The sequence below is a fragment of the Phalacrocorax aristotelis genome, chromosome 15 (genome assembly GCF_949628215.1).
Source record: "Phalacrocorax aristotelis chromosome 15, bGulAri2.1, whole genome shotgun sequence".
In the NCBI taxonomy this organism is placed as follows: Eukaryota; Metazoa; Chordata; class Aves; order Suliformes; family Phalacrocoracidae; genus Phalacrocorax; species Phalacrocorax aristotelis.
In genome coordinates this window covers 12,923,549-12,938,008 of record NC_134290.1, presented here as the reverse complement: position 1 = coordinate 12,938,008, position 14,460 = coordinate 12,923,549, and the positions used below count along the sequence as shown (strand labels likewise).

At 38.5% G+C, this 14,460-nt stretch overlaps 1 protein-coding gene across 3 annotated transcripts in view; it reads right to left on the bottom strand.

Annotated features, from left to right (window-relative positions):
• Window positions 1-14,460, bottom strand: part of ADGRD1 (adhesion G protein-coupled receptor D1) — a 160,614-nt gene that overhangs the window by 126,472 nt on the left and 19,682 nt on the right. For all 3 annotated transcript variants that reach the window (XM_075110128.1, XM_075110130.1, XM_075110129.1), the window contains 6 exons: window positions 11,213-11,277; window positions 10,293-10,448; window positions 7,375-7,434; window positions 5,994-6,111; window positions 4,959-5,069; window positions 3,145-3,220 (listed from right to left, as the gene is read on the bottom strand). In XM_075110128.1, the coding sequence (XP_074966229.1) occupies window positions 3,145-3,220; window positions 4,959-5,069; window positions 5,994-6,111; window positions 7,375-7,434; window positions 10,293-10,448; window positions 11,213-11,277 (586 nt within the window). The remainder of the gene's footprint in view (window positions 1-3,144; window positions 3,221-4,958; window positions 5,070-5,993; window positions 6,112-7,374; window positions 7,435-10,292; window positions 10,449-11,212; window positions 11,278-14,460) is intronic.

The window sequence follows — 14,460 nt, the reverse complement described above, 5'->3', positions numbered from 1 at the left end:
GGTTTACAAGTCTTGCTGAAAGTGCTTTAGATAATTAGAACCCTACAAAGTAAGGGATCTAAAAATAACCTAACTAAGCAAAGCAATCTAAGTGAAGGGGATTTGGGGCTAATTAAACATACATATTAGCATGTAATACACATATTATATATAATGCATATAAACATACACATAGGAATGTATTTAGAAATAATTTATGTCTTTACTTTGAAAAATGAATTATGTTCAGTTAGGTTTGTTAGAGAGTAACTCAGGTCACAATACAAACAGCTGAACCTGACTAAACATCTGATTAGTCCAGGTAATACTTTTGTCTTAGGCTGAAATAATTTTGCAGTACGTAAGAACACTTTTATTTCTGCTTTCAGCTAAAACTTATGACTTTGGCATTTTTGCACCTTTAGGAGTAACTAAGATCCATTTGGCTGCAGGGTAAAATTTTTTTACACTATCAGTAACAAACTGCAGGAGTAAAATGGTCTCTGTCATCGACCTCTTCAGTATGTGAATGAATGGTATTTACTATGAGAAATATGAGCCATAACGAATTAACCATCAGTGTGGGTTTCCAAACATAGCCAACCACTGGAAAGAGCCAGTTTACAAAGCACAGTCAAAAACCATCCTATTTACTTCTGCCACCTGTTTGCAAATGGCTTCTTGAATTTCTTTCAGGAAAAACAAAATAAGTCGTCAGTCATTAAAATAACTTCATTCGGTTCCTCAGCAAGGTCAAACAAAACAGAACTCATTTAGCGCAACCCCAAGCACCAGTCCTTAGGTCTGGCCACGAAAAACCATCAGTGTCAGAGATCACTGCTGCTGCCAGTAACCAGCTTGTGGAATTCGTTAACCTCGGGGCAGAATTTGCCTCTCCAATATGAAAACTTTAGAGGAGGACACTTAACATCAAGACCACTTACATTTTGAGATTTCTCCTATACAGATTAACAGGATGGACATTTGCTCCACACTCATTATCTCCCTTTTTCATTTTAGAGAGCTAGATGAATTTTGAAGCGTAAGAAAACCCTTCAGCACAAGCAAGAAGCAGTGTTTCTGTGCTTCGTGCTGGCACGCACAAGCCTTTCTTCACCACAGCCCTGGATGTTAGGTGGCAGTGAGCCTGTCATCCGATTACCTTCAGTGGGATTAGTACAGATTTACACAAACTGTACATGAGCAGGAGCAGAACTGGGCTCAAAACTGGTTTTTGTTCTGATATTTTGTTTTTTAAAGAATCAAAACCAGCTCCCCTTAGAAACTGCTGCTTATGTAGTCTGAAAAATAGAAGTCATCTGTCTGCACAGCCCAAAAGCTCCAAGAGCTTTGGTTTTAGCTTTCCACCACAAAAGAAAAAAAAAAATTGCCCTTAAGAAAATGGACAAGCTTCAAATTACAGGTGTTCAAGTAGCCCAGAGCTAGAAGGAACATAAAAGTAAGTCTTTAAAACAAACTGCTCTGGGGAAACGTTGTTATTCTAGTGAAACGTAAGCAAAAAAGTTACAAAAGTACAGCACAAAAAAGAAAACCAAGCATGAGAGAACTGCATGCTTATTTTTAAAACATTTTTTGAATACCTGGGGTTTGATTCCACAGAGGAAAACTGCTAGAGCTAGCATTCCCTGTATTACTAGCTTTTTTGAAGCTGTTTTGGACAGATCTGCATCTAGAATTTTATAGACATGATTCTGTAGTGCATTACATACTGCAAACAGTTCAAGTAGTTTGGATTAGTTACAGAAATCTAGGAGGCGTTTCTTCTCCTGTGTCTTTGTGTTTCTCTTTAACACTGCAGCAGGGCCACATCCTTCCTTCTCAAAAATGAGTGATAAAAATACATACAGAACAGTGGAACAGGAACAAGTCTCCAGGTTGTCCTATTCCACAAAATTCAGATAACATACACAAAGATGCCATAGCGCTTTAATTTTGCTCTATCAGCACCCCAGGAGCTGTAGAGTCTATGACTATGCAGCATCTTTAATCATATTTCGTTTGCTAAACTTTGACCTAAGTCAAGACCATATTAATTCTCTTTCTCTCTTTGATAAGTTGAGATTATAGTTTATCATCTTAATAAATTGCACTGATCCTCCTGTTTGCAAAACATAAGCTGTCATAAATTATTGCCTCTATTTCTTCATGTCAGTAAGAAATATTGCACATTAATGACATGGTTCCTTTACAGACACCTGCTAAGTGCCTTTTTTTGAGAGAGAGAGTGGGGTAAACAACAGTAGAACCAGCTACCTGATTTAAAAATGGTTTAGTAATAGCTGTGTGATTATCTCGGTGTGATCAATCTGGTCATAAACCAGGATTTTTATACCCTGAAGTTCACAAATGAGTTCCCGCAATCATGACCTTCCGTGTAGCTGTATGTAAAGAAAGGGAGGCGATCCCTGAGGCTCCGAACAACTGAATGCTGCATCTTTCCTTCTGCTGTCATAAACACCACACCGAAAAGTTGCACATTGGAAAAGATGGGGAGACAGCATAAACTCATCTACGTACCCCAGTGCAGGTGAAATATAAACATCAAGTCATACTAGCTTAAAAGGAGCGTGTAAGGATTTACATGAATGGCCTTGCAAAAATCCCTGGGGAACGGCACTGCTGAGAGGTCTGCAGCGCTGCATTTACGTCATCTTATCTGCTAATGATTTCATTGATTCAGCATATAAAACAAAAGGTCTTTAAAGCATTGCCTGCTGTCCTGTTCTAAAATTACCTTACAGGTTTCCAGGATTAAGATTCAGATGTTATCTAAAGAGGGATGTTATGTTTTCTTGCTGTTTTCAATTTAGTGCAAGCTTTATCTTTATGTGTGTCAGGACAAAATATGTCATTTCCTCTTATGAGATAGATTAAAATTATGAAATTCTAATACCAGATATGATGAATGGAAGGAGACAACAAAGACAAACATGTTGCTACGGGAATGTATTTTACTACAACATAAAGTAAAACATCTAATGTAAGCTTTAATCTCTCTCTAGTTAATGACTACGTCCTCAATATTGCAGAATCAGGATTATGGCTCGTAATTTATTTACAGCTGATAATGACACGACTGTTATAAAGGTGTATCACTAAGGTAACAAACAAGCTGTTACACCATGAGAGGTCTGAGATACTTACTTGGTATCCATAGGGTTGATATTATGAAAGAAATAGTGCATGTTATGGTAAAGCAGGCCGACAATGGTAATCCAAGCTGCAGAAAGGGAAGAGAGCAACAGTTGTAAGCAAGACACTTCTCTCCTAGACCTGAAACTCCGCGTTAATTAAGAGCCTTGACTCTGTTGACTTTTATATCTCTGCTTTATCAGAATTCTGACTGTTCTTTTAAGTAAATGAAAAGGTATGAACATCTTGCAGTACGGCACAGGAGACATATCAAAAGTAAAATAGAAGGACACCTATCCTGCGCAACTGAACTTCAAAATAAGTTGTTAATCAGTTGCCAATTATAAATCCCCCGCATTGCACTACAAAGGGTCACACGACATACCAGAGGCAATGGGAGCTGCAGAAATCTCAAGGCTACTGCACCACCACCTACATTAACTGGCAGTTTATGAAACTCAGAACACAGGCAACCGGTTTCCACTTTGGTTGTCCGTTTGCTGCCTGCACTCCAAGTATTTATGGGTTCTCCAGCACCCGTGTGAAGAGACAGGTGAGTATTTTCTAAGTGTCAGTCACACAGATGTCTTTCACTATCCCTTTTGCTGGGTTCCAGTATTTATACTATCAACTGTTTAAGGTAGGATAATAAATTTTTAGGTTAGCTCATTTGGACAGTGCAGAAGTGTGGCCTGAAGGCTAAGGCTGAAACTACTCGGAAGTGAGCTTTAGATGGGAAAAAAAGAAAAAAAAGAAGAGTAAAACATTCAATGGGCTGGACCATTTCAGAATCCAAGCATGATAATGTTCTGAAGGAAAAAATAAAATCTGTATAGTGAAAGGCTTTATAAGTGGAAAAGGAAAAGTGCCCTCACATGCTATTTTTGGCATTACAATTGGGTTTGCAATTATAGTTATTCAAGCCTCAGAGCGCTTGTAGTGTAGTCCCCAGCCAGAACTCCCTGCCATTGCAAAGAAACAAAGCTGTTATCGCAAATCAGGTAGACAGTTGGGTGATTATTAGGGTACTTCTCACTGCAGGGTATCCGCAGGTAACTTCACACTTTATGAATTGGGACCAACCTTCCTTCGACAGAGGTGACTGTGGAAAGGTCTCTGGGTGTGTAAATACGGTGGATTGTAATTTAGGGCACACAGATCAGATTTTCAAAGATTTGAGGATGCAGGTAGATGTTTTTGTACATAGGTTCCTTCAATCCCTGATTAAAACATATATAAATAACTTCAAACTCCTTGTTTTTGAGTCTTGACTAAAGCTTCAGATTTTTGCCATACCTTGCTTTTGAGATTGTTAAAATTTTAGCCTAGGTATGGATTTCTGAGTTCTGCCTTTATGCCTTGACTGTAGTTTACATCTTCATTCTATTTCTGTAGCTGCTGTTGCTTAAACCTGTAATTTTATAGTTTAATTTCATACAACATTTCGATATTGATTCTGCAGGAAAGGATAAGTAATACCTGATGTGACATCCTGGAATTTCTTAAAAATAACCAGTTCAGATGATTAGAAATAGTTTATGAAATTATGGCTTCTCCGATGTAAAAAGATGCCAAAATTAAATGGCTTCAGTCTCTGTGGCCTCGCTGTATTATTCAAGATTAATTCAAGTAATATGAAAATTCTACCACATTGATCATTCATTAGCGTGACAGGAAAACTGATGCTTCTTTAGAGCCAGTGTGATCAACAGTGATCAAATCAGGTACTTGGAGAAATAAAGCAAACCAAAACCTGTTTTCAAGAAAACTCTTTTTTGGATACCCTGTTTATATGACTGTGTTCGACCCCTTAGAATTTTCCTTACCTTTTTCATGGAAAGCTTCACTGGGAATGGAAATATAACTCTGTCCTCGAGATGGAAATCGATAGTGGGACAAATTCAGAGTCTGAGGATGCATTTTGACCAAGCTGTAATCTGTGTGATAACCCAAACAAAAATATGATAAAATCAATAGCCTCTACAACCTACTTGACTGTTTAACTAGACTTCCCTAATAGCTATTGCAAGTCTTGAATTTAAAACCCCAGATGTTTGCAGAAAATACAGTAAATTCTCCAAGTATAAAATTGCCTTTTATATATGATTCCTTTATGACAGAGAAGGTGGGATGCACACTGTTAATACACCATGGATCACTTCACCCATGCTCAAAAACTGAGCTTACCAGGGCAAGCAAAACAGATTGATAACACACTCCTCCACTGACATTTGAAGGCATTATTTCAGACCTCCACTGCTCCATTTGAGAGCACCAGTGTTCAAGAGAGTACGTGCAGTGATTAATGGTACTGGTGACTGCTCAGGTTATTTGCACCCGCCTCAGCAGGGCAGAGCAGAACACCAGAACAGATAAATTACCTTTGCTACCTGTAGCACCCAAAGACACAGATGACATTAGGGTGCTAGGATGCTAAACAGCAGTAAAGTAAAATTCTCCTAAAAGATCAAAACTATACATATTATTTGCAATCCCTTGCAAAAAACCTTGCAAAATGGAAGTTTTGTAGCATCCAGACATCTGCAGCTTCAAAGTGCTGCATAAGAGCTCTAGGCTCTTTAACTGCCTTTTAGTATAGTATAGTATTACTAGATTAATTTCATAGAATTCATATTCTAAATCCCTCCCCAAATAACCTCATGAAGTTCAAGTACAGAGCTGATTACCTCTGGACTAACTGAACAGTCACCTTTCCTACAACAGAAACACTGTTTTGTATTCAAAAAGAGAAAATTATTGGGTTTGATTTCCTCTTTCATGTGGGCAAAGGAGGGGTTGCCAGCACAGAAGCATTTAGGACACCCAGACAGTCCAGAGAGAACGTTTCTGCTAAATCCTACCTGCCACAGATGACGTGCCCTCAACAGTTAAAGGTAACGCGTTTTCATCCAGGTTGCGCGTCATATGAGCCATCACACTGTCAATAGTTTGAATTAAACTTCCAGATACGTGAGTGGTCTGGGGGACGAAGAAAGAAAAGGCTCTACAACAACCGAAATTGCAGTTCATAGCACAAAATGCCAAGGTGCCACATTAAATTCCTGTGTGACTCATCATTCAACTGTCCAAAGTCAAATGTGACTTTCTCCACAACCTTTTCCACATATAGTGGATAAAACGTTACACAAACTGATGCCACCCAGAGCCTGACCTTATAAAATACTATGTATTATAGAATGTCTCCAAATGACTCTCTGATCCCACCAGCATTAGACAGTCAGTTATGCTCAGGATTCAGCAGAATGAGGCCAAGAACTGAGCAGATTACTTTGACTATATATAAAGACTGGTATCAGATCTTTATTGGAACATAAGCTGGGACACTACAGTTTGGCCTTTCTTTCATCTTTATTAAAATGATCCCCAATATAAAGCTACTTTCAAAATGTTTATATGCCTCCTGGAAAACAACCCTCCAGGTTGAAACTTGATCCATGAAGTCTCAGAGTGAATGCATGTTTCAATAAAAATGAAATGTATTTTATATGAAATATATTCACATCAGAGATGATCAAGGATTTTAGGCTAAGAACTTAAATCAGTTAGACGTCTTTTTATCTTAAAAGCATTTTAGGCTTCAGTGAGACCTTCATTTATTTCAGCCTCTCCTTCTCTCACTTTAAAAGCTCTGTTGCGAATTATGTGATCCCTTAACATTCAAACAAAAATCTCAGGAAACTCCTGGGTTCTTCCTGCAAGTATTTCTCTGCACTCTAAAAAGTAGACTAGAAGAGAAAGAACATTCATACAAGTTACTTCTCCCTGTATTAGTTTTAATCTCTCTCACAGCTTCAGTTCACTAAACAGGTAGGCACTACCACATATTCCCTGTGCATTGAAAAATATCAGTCTAAAAAACAAATAAAACTTTTAAATATCAAAGCTCAGAGCTAAAAAAGAAGGGATTAACCACTTACTTTAGTGACAATATCTGTTATTTTATAAATACAATTTTGTTTTATTCACCCTGAAATATGTGGAACCGGACCAGTTAAAGTTCCCGTATTCTAATCCTCAAAAACACATTATAAAAGAAAATTACATCATTGTTCTGCCTGTGGGTCTTTACTGCAAATATGAAAGGGGCGTATGAGAAAATAAATAAGTCATACTGCCAAAAAACGCCTAACAAGAAGAATAACAGAGGCAACCAGTTTCCTTGCTATCCACGTGAAATTATGCAACCGAAGTAACCTACAAATCTAAGGCCATTTGTCTTACCTCTGGTACATCAATCCAGTTGGGCAGTAACAGAAAGTCTTCAACAGCTTTTAAAAACGCCTAAAAGATAAATAAAACTATATTACTTGATTATTTATCAATCAGCTGCATCTCCTGGTAAGGATACAAGGCAGATCTCTGCTAGGATTTTCTTAGATTTATTTTAAGATGGCAAGCCCATTTTCATTCAAGTCACAGATTCATCTCTACCTGCCAGCACTCTCATCATGTTCTGTATGGTGACATTTTAAAGTAATAGTTTATTTATTAAAAGGAACACCACTGCGAAACTCCCAAACTGCAATCATTATACTCAGCTGAGGTGACAAGAGTGGAACTGAGACTAAAGTGAATAAATTCTCCCATTTTATCTAGACTCGGATGACATTAATACCTCTTTTAGTCATAGATGACTACATATTTCAACAGCACTAGGTAAATATCTGGGTCCCATTACTTCTACAATTTATTGTCTGCTTAACTTTTGCACTTAAAGGTTGTTTTTGAGGTCAAGATCTGTCGTGGTGGGCACTGTGCAAGGGCTCAGCATGATACGGTCCCTGCCCTAAGGAGTCTTACTGATGAAGACAAATAGAAGGAGGGGTAAAGGGAGCACAGAAAATGAAAAGAAAAACCCCCACATCTCCTGCTTAAACTTCTCTGTTAAAATGTCTTACAAACATCAGCTGAATATAGAAAAGTTCCACTGAGAAATGTGGAAGAAAGCTGCAGGACTTGTCTGAGCATAATTTTACAAGCCATAATACATAGGGCAGTACCAGAGCTCTGCTAGATGAGCTTACTTTTGGGCAGCACAAACCTTGCAGCCCCCCTCAAACATTCAGGGGTGATTTCCACCAGGCGTGTACAGATGCTAAACCCAGGACCCAGCCCAAGTTGCCCAGAGCATTCAATGAGTATCTCTTGTCAGGGCACAGCATCACTCCAGAATTACTCCGCAAAGGATGGGTCAGACCACTGGAAAGGGGGGGAAAGCAGGAGCGCTGGGGCCACGGAGCAGACCGGCGTTATAGCAGAAAACACAAGTCAGAATTGCCAGCCGCAATGGATTATGAATGTGTGTCAGTAATCTGAAAGTTTATTGCACATCGCTTAAATTTTTTTTGTGCTGTGAGGCATATGACAATCAGCACAGAGATAACTTTACAGAAAATAGCATGCATGCTCAGTGCGTGCCTTTCAGGGAATTAGCTGCACACAATACAAAGCCTAACCATCAATCAGGCAAATGACAGAGTCTCTGTGTATGATCAGGACTCTCTGGTGTTTACTTCCCAAAATAGCTTTGCTAAAGATAATCACGTCCCACATTTCTGCCTGCAAATCGCTTTCACGGCGCACAAAGCAGCATCAGATAGCATGAATGAGCAACCAAATGGCAACTGAAATGATGTGGGAAACAGGTACGACATCTGACAGGATGATGTTCCTTTTTCAATTTAGAGCCCACACAAAATTTTCAGCAAAACAAAGGAAACAATGTATTCGAGCTTTTTGGAAGGGTTTTTGCTACCTATTAAACCGAGATCCATGAAATCCAAGCTTTACAGTTTGCAAATGCTAAGCTTTTAACACAAACTATCAATTGCTGTCCATGTAGTTTTCAGAAGCATTTATTTATTTTGTTGGTCTGAGTAAATAATCCTTGTCACCCTGGTATTACCCACAGGCTTGAAGGAACAATCACTAGTGAGGCCAGAGCTGATTACTGTAATAATAGCTTTCTAGCCTGCTGAAATCAGGGAATTAGAGGCCCATCGTTTTACAGAAGGCTAACTTTATGTTAGCAGAACATGACCCCCTGTCCTCAGCTCAGACTGCAGAAAACGCCTTCTCTTCTCTTTTTTTTCTTTTTTTTCTTTTTTTTTTTAATATTTTCTTTTCCTTTTTTCCTTTCTGGATTAGCTTAATAATAAATTACTCACTTAAGCTTTGAACCTGATCTTTCCGTGAACCAGTTTCAGGGGAGGTTTGCGATACATCTACACAGGAGTCCTGGCTGTGATTGGCACCCGGTGCAAGGTAAAGCTCTTGACTCGCAAAAGCTAAGGACAGCACCACCACAAGCAGACCCCTTCCCACAGCTTTCCTCCTGCGACGCAGAGCTGGCAGAGCAGGGCGTGTGCCTCTGCCGTCACAGACTCCAGCAAGAAAAAGGCAAAACAGAGGCCGGAGGAGAGGCACAACTTGCCCTCTGCTTGCTACAGGAGCAATAAATGCTAACGAAGGGTAGGGCAGACAGCAATAAGGGATAACTTTTAAACCCTCAGTGCAGGCATGAATCTCAAAGATAAGTTACAAGTTTATACTTGTAGTATAAACAAGTATACAAGTTTATATATATATAAACAAGTATATATATATGGCAGTGACCCGGGGCCAGACTGGTACGGCCACAGCCGGAGCGCTCCCTGCGCCCGAGCTGGTGTGCTGTTAGCTCCTGCCCCCATTTTGCCGCTGTCACTACTCTGATTACAGCGTCTTTATGTCCTGCACCTGACAGATGACTGTCAAGCTCTGCTGCATTTTGGATCAGCTGGGCCATGCAGAGAAATGCTGACTTTTTTTTCCAGAACTATGCATTCTTCACTGGATTCCCTTGCAGCTGAAAAAAAATTAACTAATTATTTTCTCCTCCTCTGTTTCAACTAAATAATTATTTTTGATACGTGGTCATGCTTCCAGGATATTAAATAATATCCCCAAGAAATAATGAAATCTTCAAACTATTTTCTGTGGTTGAAGCTCACCTTCTGCTACTCCGTAACATAGCTACTGCTTTTTTCCTATGTATTTTCTGCAGTCAGCACAAACTTTCAAAGCTGCATTCAATACTCCAGCTTCTGGAGCAATTTCAGGGTCATCTGGCTCCACACACAGATGTGAGAAACTCTTACCTCTGTCAGGCTTAGAGCAGTGTTTTCTGACAAGGACTTGTTGGGCAAGCTGAAGGACACGTTCTCCAAGTAGCCCAGCATGGTGCTGGGGGAGCGGAGGTTCCCTCTCTCCGCTGTCAAATTAGTTATGATGGGACGATAGGCGTTTGTGGAGAGCTGCAGGGGCAAGATGCAACTCGTCAGAAGTCATTCCATACGGCACTCGTTATTTATTGGTTTTAGCCCAAAAGGGAGTTTGAGGCATAGCAGGCTCCTGTGGTTACACACAGGAGCCAAGGGAACAGGAAAGCACACGGATCAATAGATAGGATAAACAGGCATGGCTTCATTTTTTCATTAGCAGCTCGGGTCCTATCTGCCGTGGTTTCCTGAAAGCCTCTGTGAACAAGAAGAAAACTAATAGAACTTTGACACTGCCGAGAGCAAGAAAGTGAAAATACACTGCAACGGCTAATTGCATGTAGGCGGATTACAGCTAATTGTATGTATTCTGCACATGAAAAATTAATTTTAATTAAATCTTTTTCATTAAGCATTTAACTAAACAGATGAAAACTAGTTTTGTTATTGTGGTGGGAATTTTTTTCTAATTTGAAAGGATATAAGAGGAAAAATTAGCAAAGTGTTTTTTAATTGTCCTATATCTTCAAAGTTCATAAGTTTCTACATTTTTTCCTTTCTTTTAATATAGAAAATATTTTTATTTAATAATGAATTTCCTTTATCTGCCCTACATTAAGAGTTCTTTAATACTCCCATCTTCCCAGAGTGGTTAAAAATTCTCCCTATGCATATCTGAAAACATTTATAATTGGGGAATTGCGTGCCACTAATGAAAATTGTGAAGCAAGGAGGGTCTGTAACTCAGTAATACATACACATTCTGACATTAGAGAAAAGAGGTATGAGGACTGTCTTACCACAGGTTTTGCAGTGGTTGTCACCACAGACCATGGGAGCGTTGAAGAAAGCAAAACTTGCACGCCTGGGGAAAATACACACGCAAAAGAGTGTGAACAAATCTGATATTCCCACGGCAGGTTGAACCAGTTCTAACCCAAATCAGTGTATTTGCTCTTCCCTGTATTTTCCTTATTTGCAGTACTGTAGCTACACGGGCTTGTTGAAGGCATTTTATTTACTGATTCTCTCATCAATTTTATTTCCTCATCTTTATATATAGAAGCCTTGCAATTTAGTCTAAGTGTTAAATACTTAAACCTTTGTTTGCAAACAGGAAGCTTCAGGTGTTACATCTCAATTGAAAAAGGGCAACTGTACAATTAAAACGTTGGCATCCGTCTTCCTTTTCTAACACTTCCCCCAGCATTTATGCGAAATATTTATGGAAAATTAAAAAAAAAAACAACCAAACCCCTATGTCTTATCAGAAATACATAATAATCTGTAGGCACTTCTGACAATTCCATATATGACCGTGCTGTATTTCTGTGTATGTGATAAAGTAGGACTGGAAACATACAGACACTGGAAAAAAATGAGACTCAAGTCTCAGCTATGATCTCCAAATGTTAATGTTACCTATATCTTGAGTCTAAATTGCTTAAGTGCCAAATAAAATCACACCCATGAAGGCAAGCTCAGAAAGACTTTTCCACATTATAAAAAACTGTAAGAAATATTCAAAGCCAATGGAAATACTTTCATTGCTTGCAGCAAAGCTAAGGCACCCTCAGATGAAAGAACGTTGGTAGAAATGGTGGTATCCTAAAGCTTTTGGGGCACGCTAGTTTTGCATAAAACAAATAACAGGGGTCAAGGAGTCAAAACAGCTTTCATTAGTAGCTTGAGCATATTATAGGTGACGTCTCCATTAGATGTTTGTAAGTTGATTTCAAGCACAGCGAGGTTGCTATTAATCCGACAGGCTTTACTAATAAACGTCGCCCACTAGCACTCTATCTGTTGAAAATTACCATATGAGCATGTCATAAATGATTTGTCGAGACAGAAAGAATAAACTCAGTTTTGGATGGTTTCCAGTTGCTCCATTTTAAAAAATATTGATTGCTCTCTGTGCAAAGGGATTTATTGGTCATTTGTGAAAGAAATAAAATTTTCTTCTAATCTATGTCTTACCAAGAATTTATATTTGCCAGGAGGGTGGTATTTCAGCCCAATCAAAGAGTAGTTGCATATATAGGACACATTTTTCTCATGGATCCAGAAGGAACATGACTATTCATTCTATTAAAAAACAGGCTGTCCTTTTCTTATGTCGAATCACATCAGCCCAGCTTCAACCCTGCTTTATGTCCTCCAAAGTCAATAAATAGATACCAAGAATAACTTTTGTTTACTATGTTTATTACTATTATAATATCCATTGCTTCCTCTGAGAATGTTCTAACTTTATCCGTCCACTACTTTGAAGGAAAAAGCAAAAAATTAAGTACTCCACTTTTCTCAAATGCTCCAAATCACCTGAGCACTTTGAAATAATATTGCCTTGAAATTCTTCACATTTACAAAAAATATATATATATATACACACACACACACACCTGGCATCCCTTTATGGTTTAATTCCTAAGCCCCTAGAAAACACACATCAAGCTTCACTTTCTATTAAGAGATTAGAAATTTATTTTTCACAGAAAATTGATAGTTCCAGGTGACCCTGAAAGCCTGTGAGCACCTAATGTCATGCAAATTGCAGTAAAGTCACAAAAGCTCACAGCATGAACATCTCAATGTGTAAATCAGGGAGTTTGCTATACAGCCTTCTAAAAATCAGGCAAAATTGTGTACAACTCCTTAAAGACTTAGAATTTAGCAGAATCCAAGGGCCCAACTTTTTCTGCAGATTTCCAAAAGCTAGCTACAAGCAATAACGTCCAGCAACCAGGTAATCTGAGCCCCAGGAAGACTCTTTGCAAACAAAATATATAGGAGCGAAGTTGAAACTTAAGTCCTGAACAGGATTTGCATTCGTGGAAAGAGCTTTTCATGATGCCTTGATTATTTGTTAGAGTGAAGGTGGGAGGGTGGAGGGCTTCAGAGGATGGTTGCTGTGAGTTCACAAGAATTCGGGGTGGGGGAAGAGTTCTCTTTGGCTTTATGTAAGTCATACTTCTCTGACAGTGAAACAGGGCACACATATAGATGGATCAGGTCAATTTGAAAATCTGCTCTGGAGTTTAGCAACATAACATTCTTCTTGAGTTACACTACATCAAAGAATGTGATTTATGGTAGCTTTGGGTTGGATAGTGTTATAGTAACCCTAGAGTGTTGTGAAAGATACAACAGCCAAATAAAATAGCATTTTTTTCCAACATATCCATTATAAACATTATAAAGCTAATAAAACTTTTTTTTTAAGATTTTAAAACTATTTCCTGTATCAAATGAATACTCTCTGAATCAGAATTTTTGAAGACTTTCATAGGAATCACTTTTAAAAATAAAAAGGTTTTAAAATAAAAAATGTGAGTGCCATTTCCATTATTTGTGTGGCAAAGCAAATGTATATACACAAACTAGATGGAGGGGTTTCTTTTTCAGTGACTTCAGTCCTACATAAACTAGTTTATATTTTCTTTTTTGAAAAAATACATTTTTTTACATATTTGATTGCTATAATCAAACCTGGAAGTCACAAACACACACATTCTCGTTTCCAGGGTCTCATCGGAAGATCTGTGTTATTCAAAGAGTTTCTGTTTTGAAAATGGTTCCCATGGGTTTAAAAGCACAAAGTTATGGGTGTAACTGCTTTAGCTCTCAGTAACCTAGTAAGAATAAATGAAAGCAGGGAAACTGCCAGCAAAGCCAAATGTTCCAGATGCCCAATAGCTTTATTCCCGGGATGGATGTTTTCTAATTGCTACTCACACACAAGCTCTTAATAGCAACAGCCTGTCTTGTAGTTAAAAGTTTATAATAAAGATCCATAGAACAACTGACAGGGCAGTAAACCAGTCTAAGTCTTTGTTCTAATTCGATTCTTCACCTTTTGTATTACATTTCAGCTGATATGTTTTTTTTCTAGTTCACAAGTATACATGAGTTAATAGGTTTTATCATGTCAGGAACTGGAGAGAGAACCATTATTAGCTACATCTGCAGGAATACGCCGAGTGACTTGGCTCTAAGTTACACAACAACCAGAGCGCAAGATAGAAATCTGGAGTCAGTCTTTCCT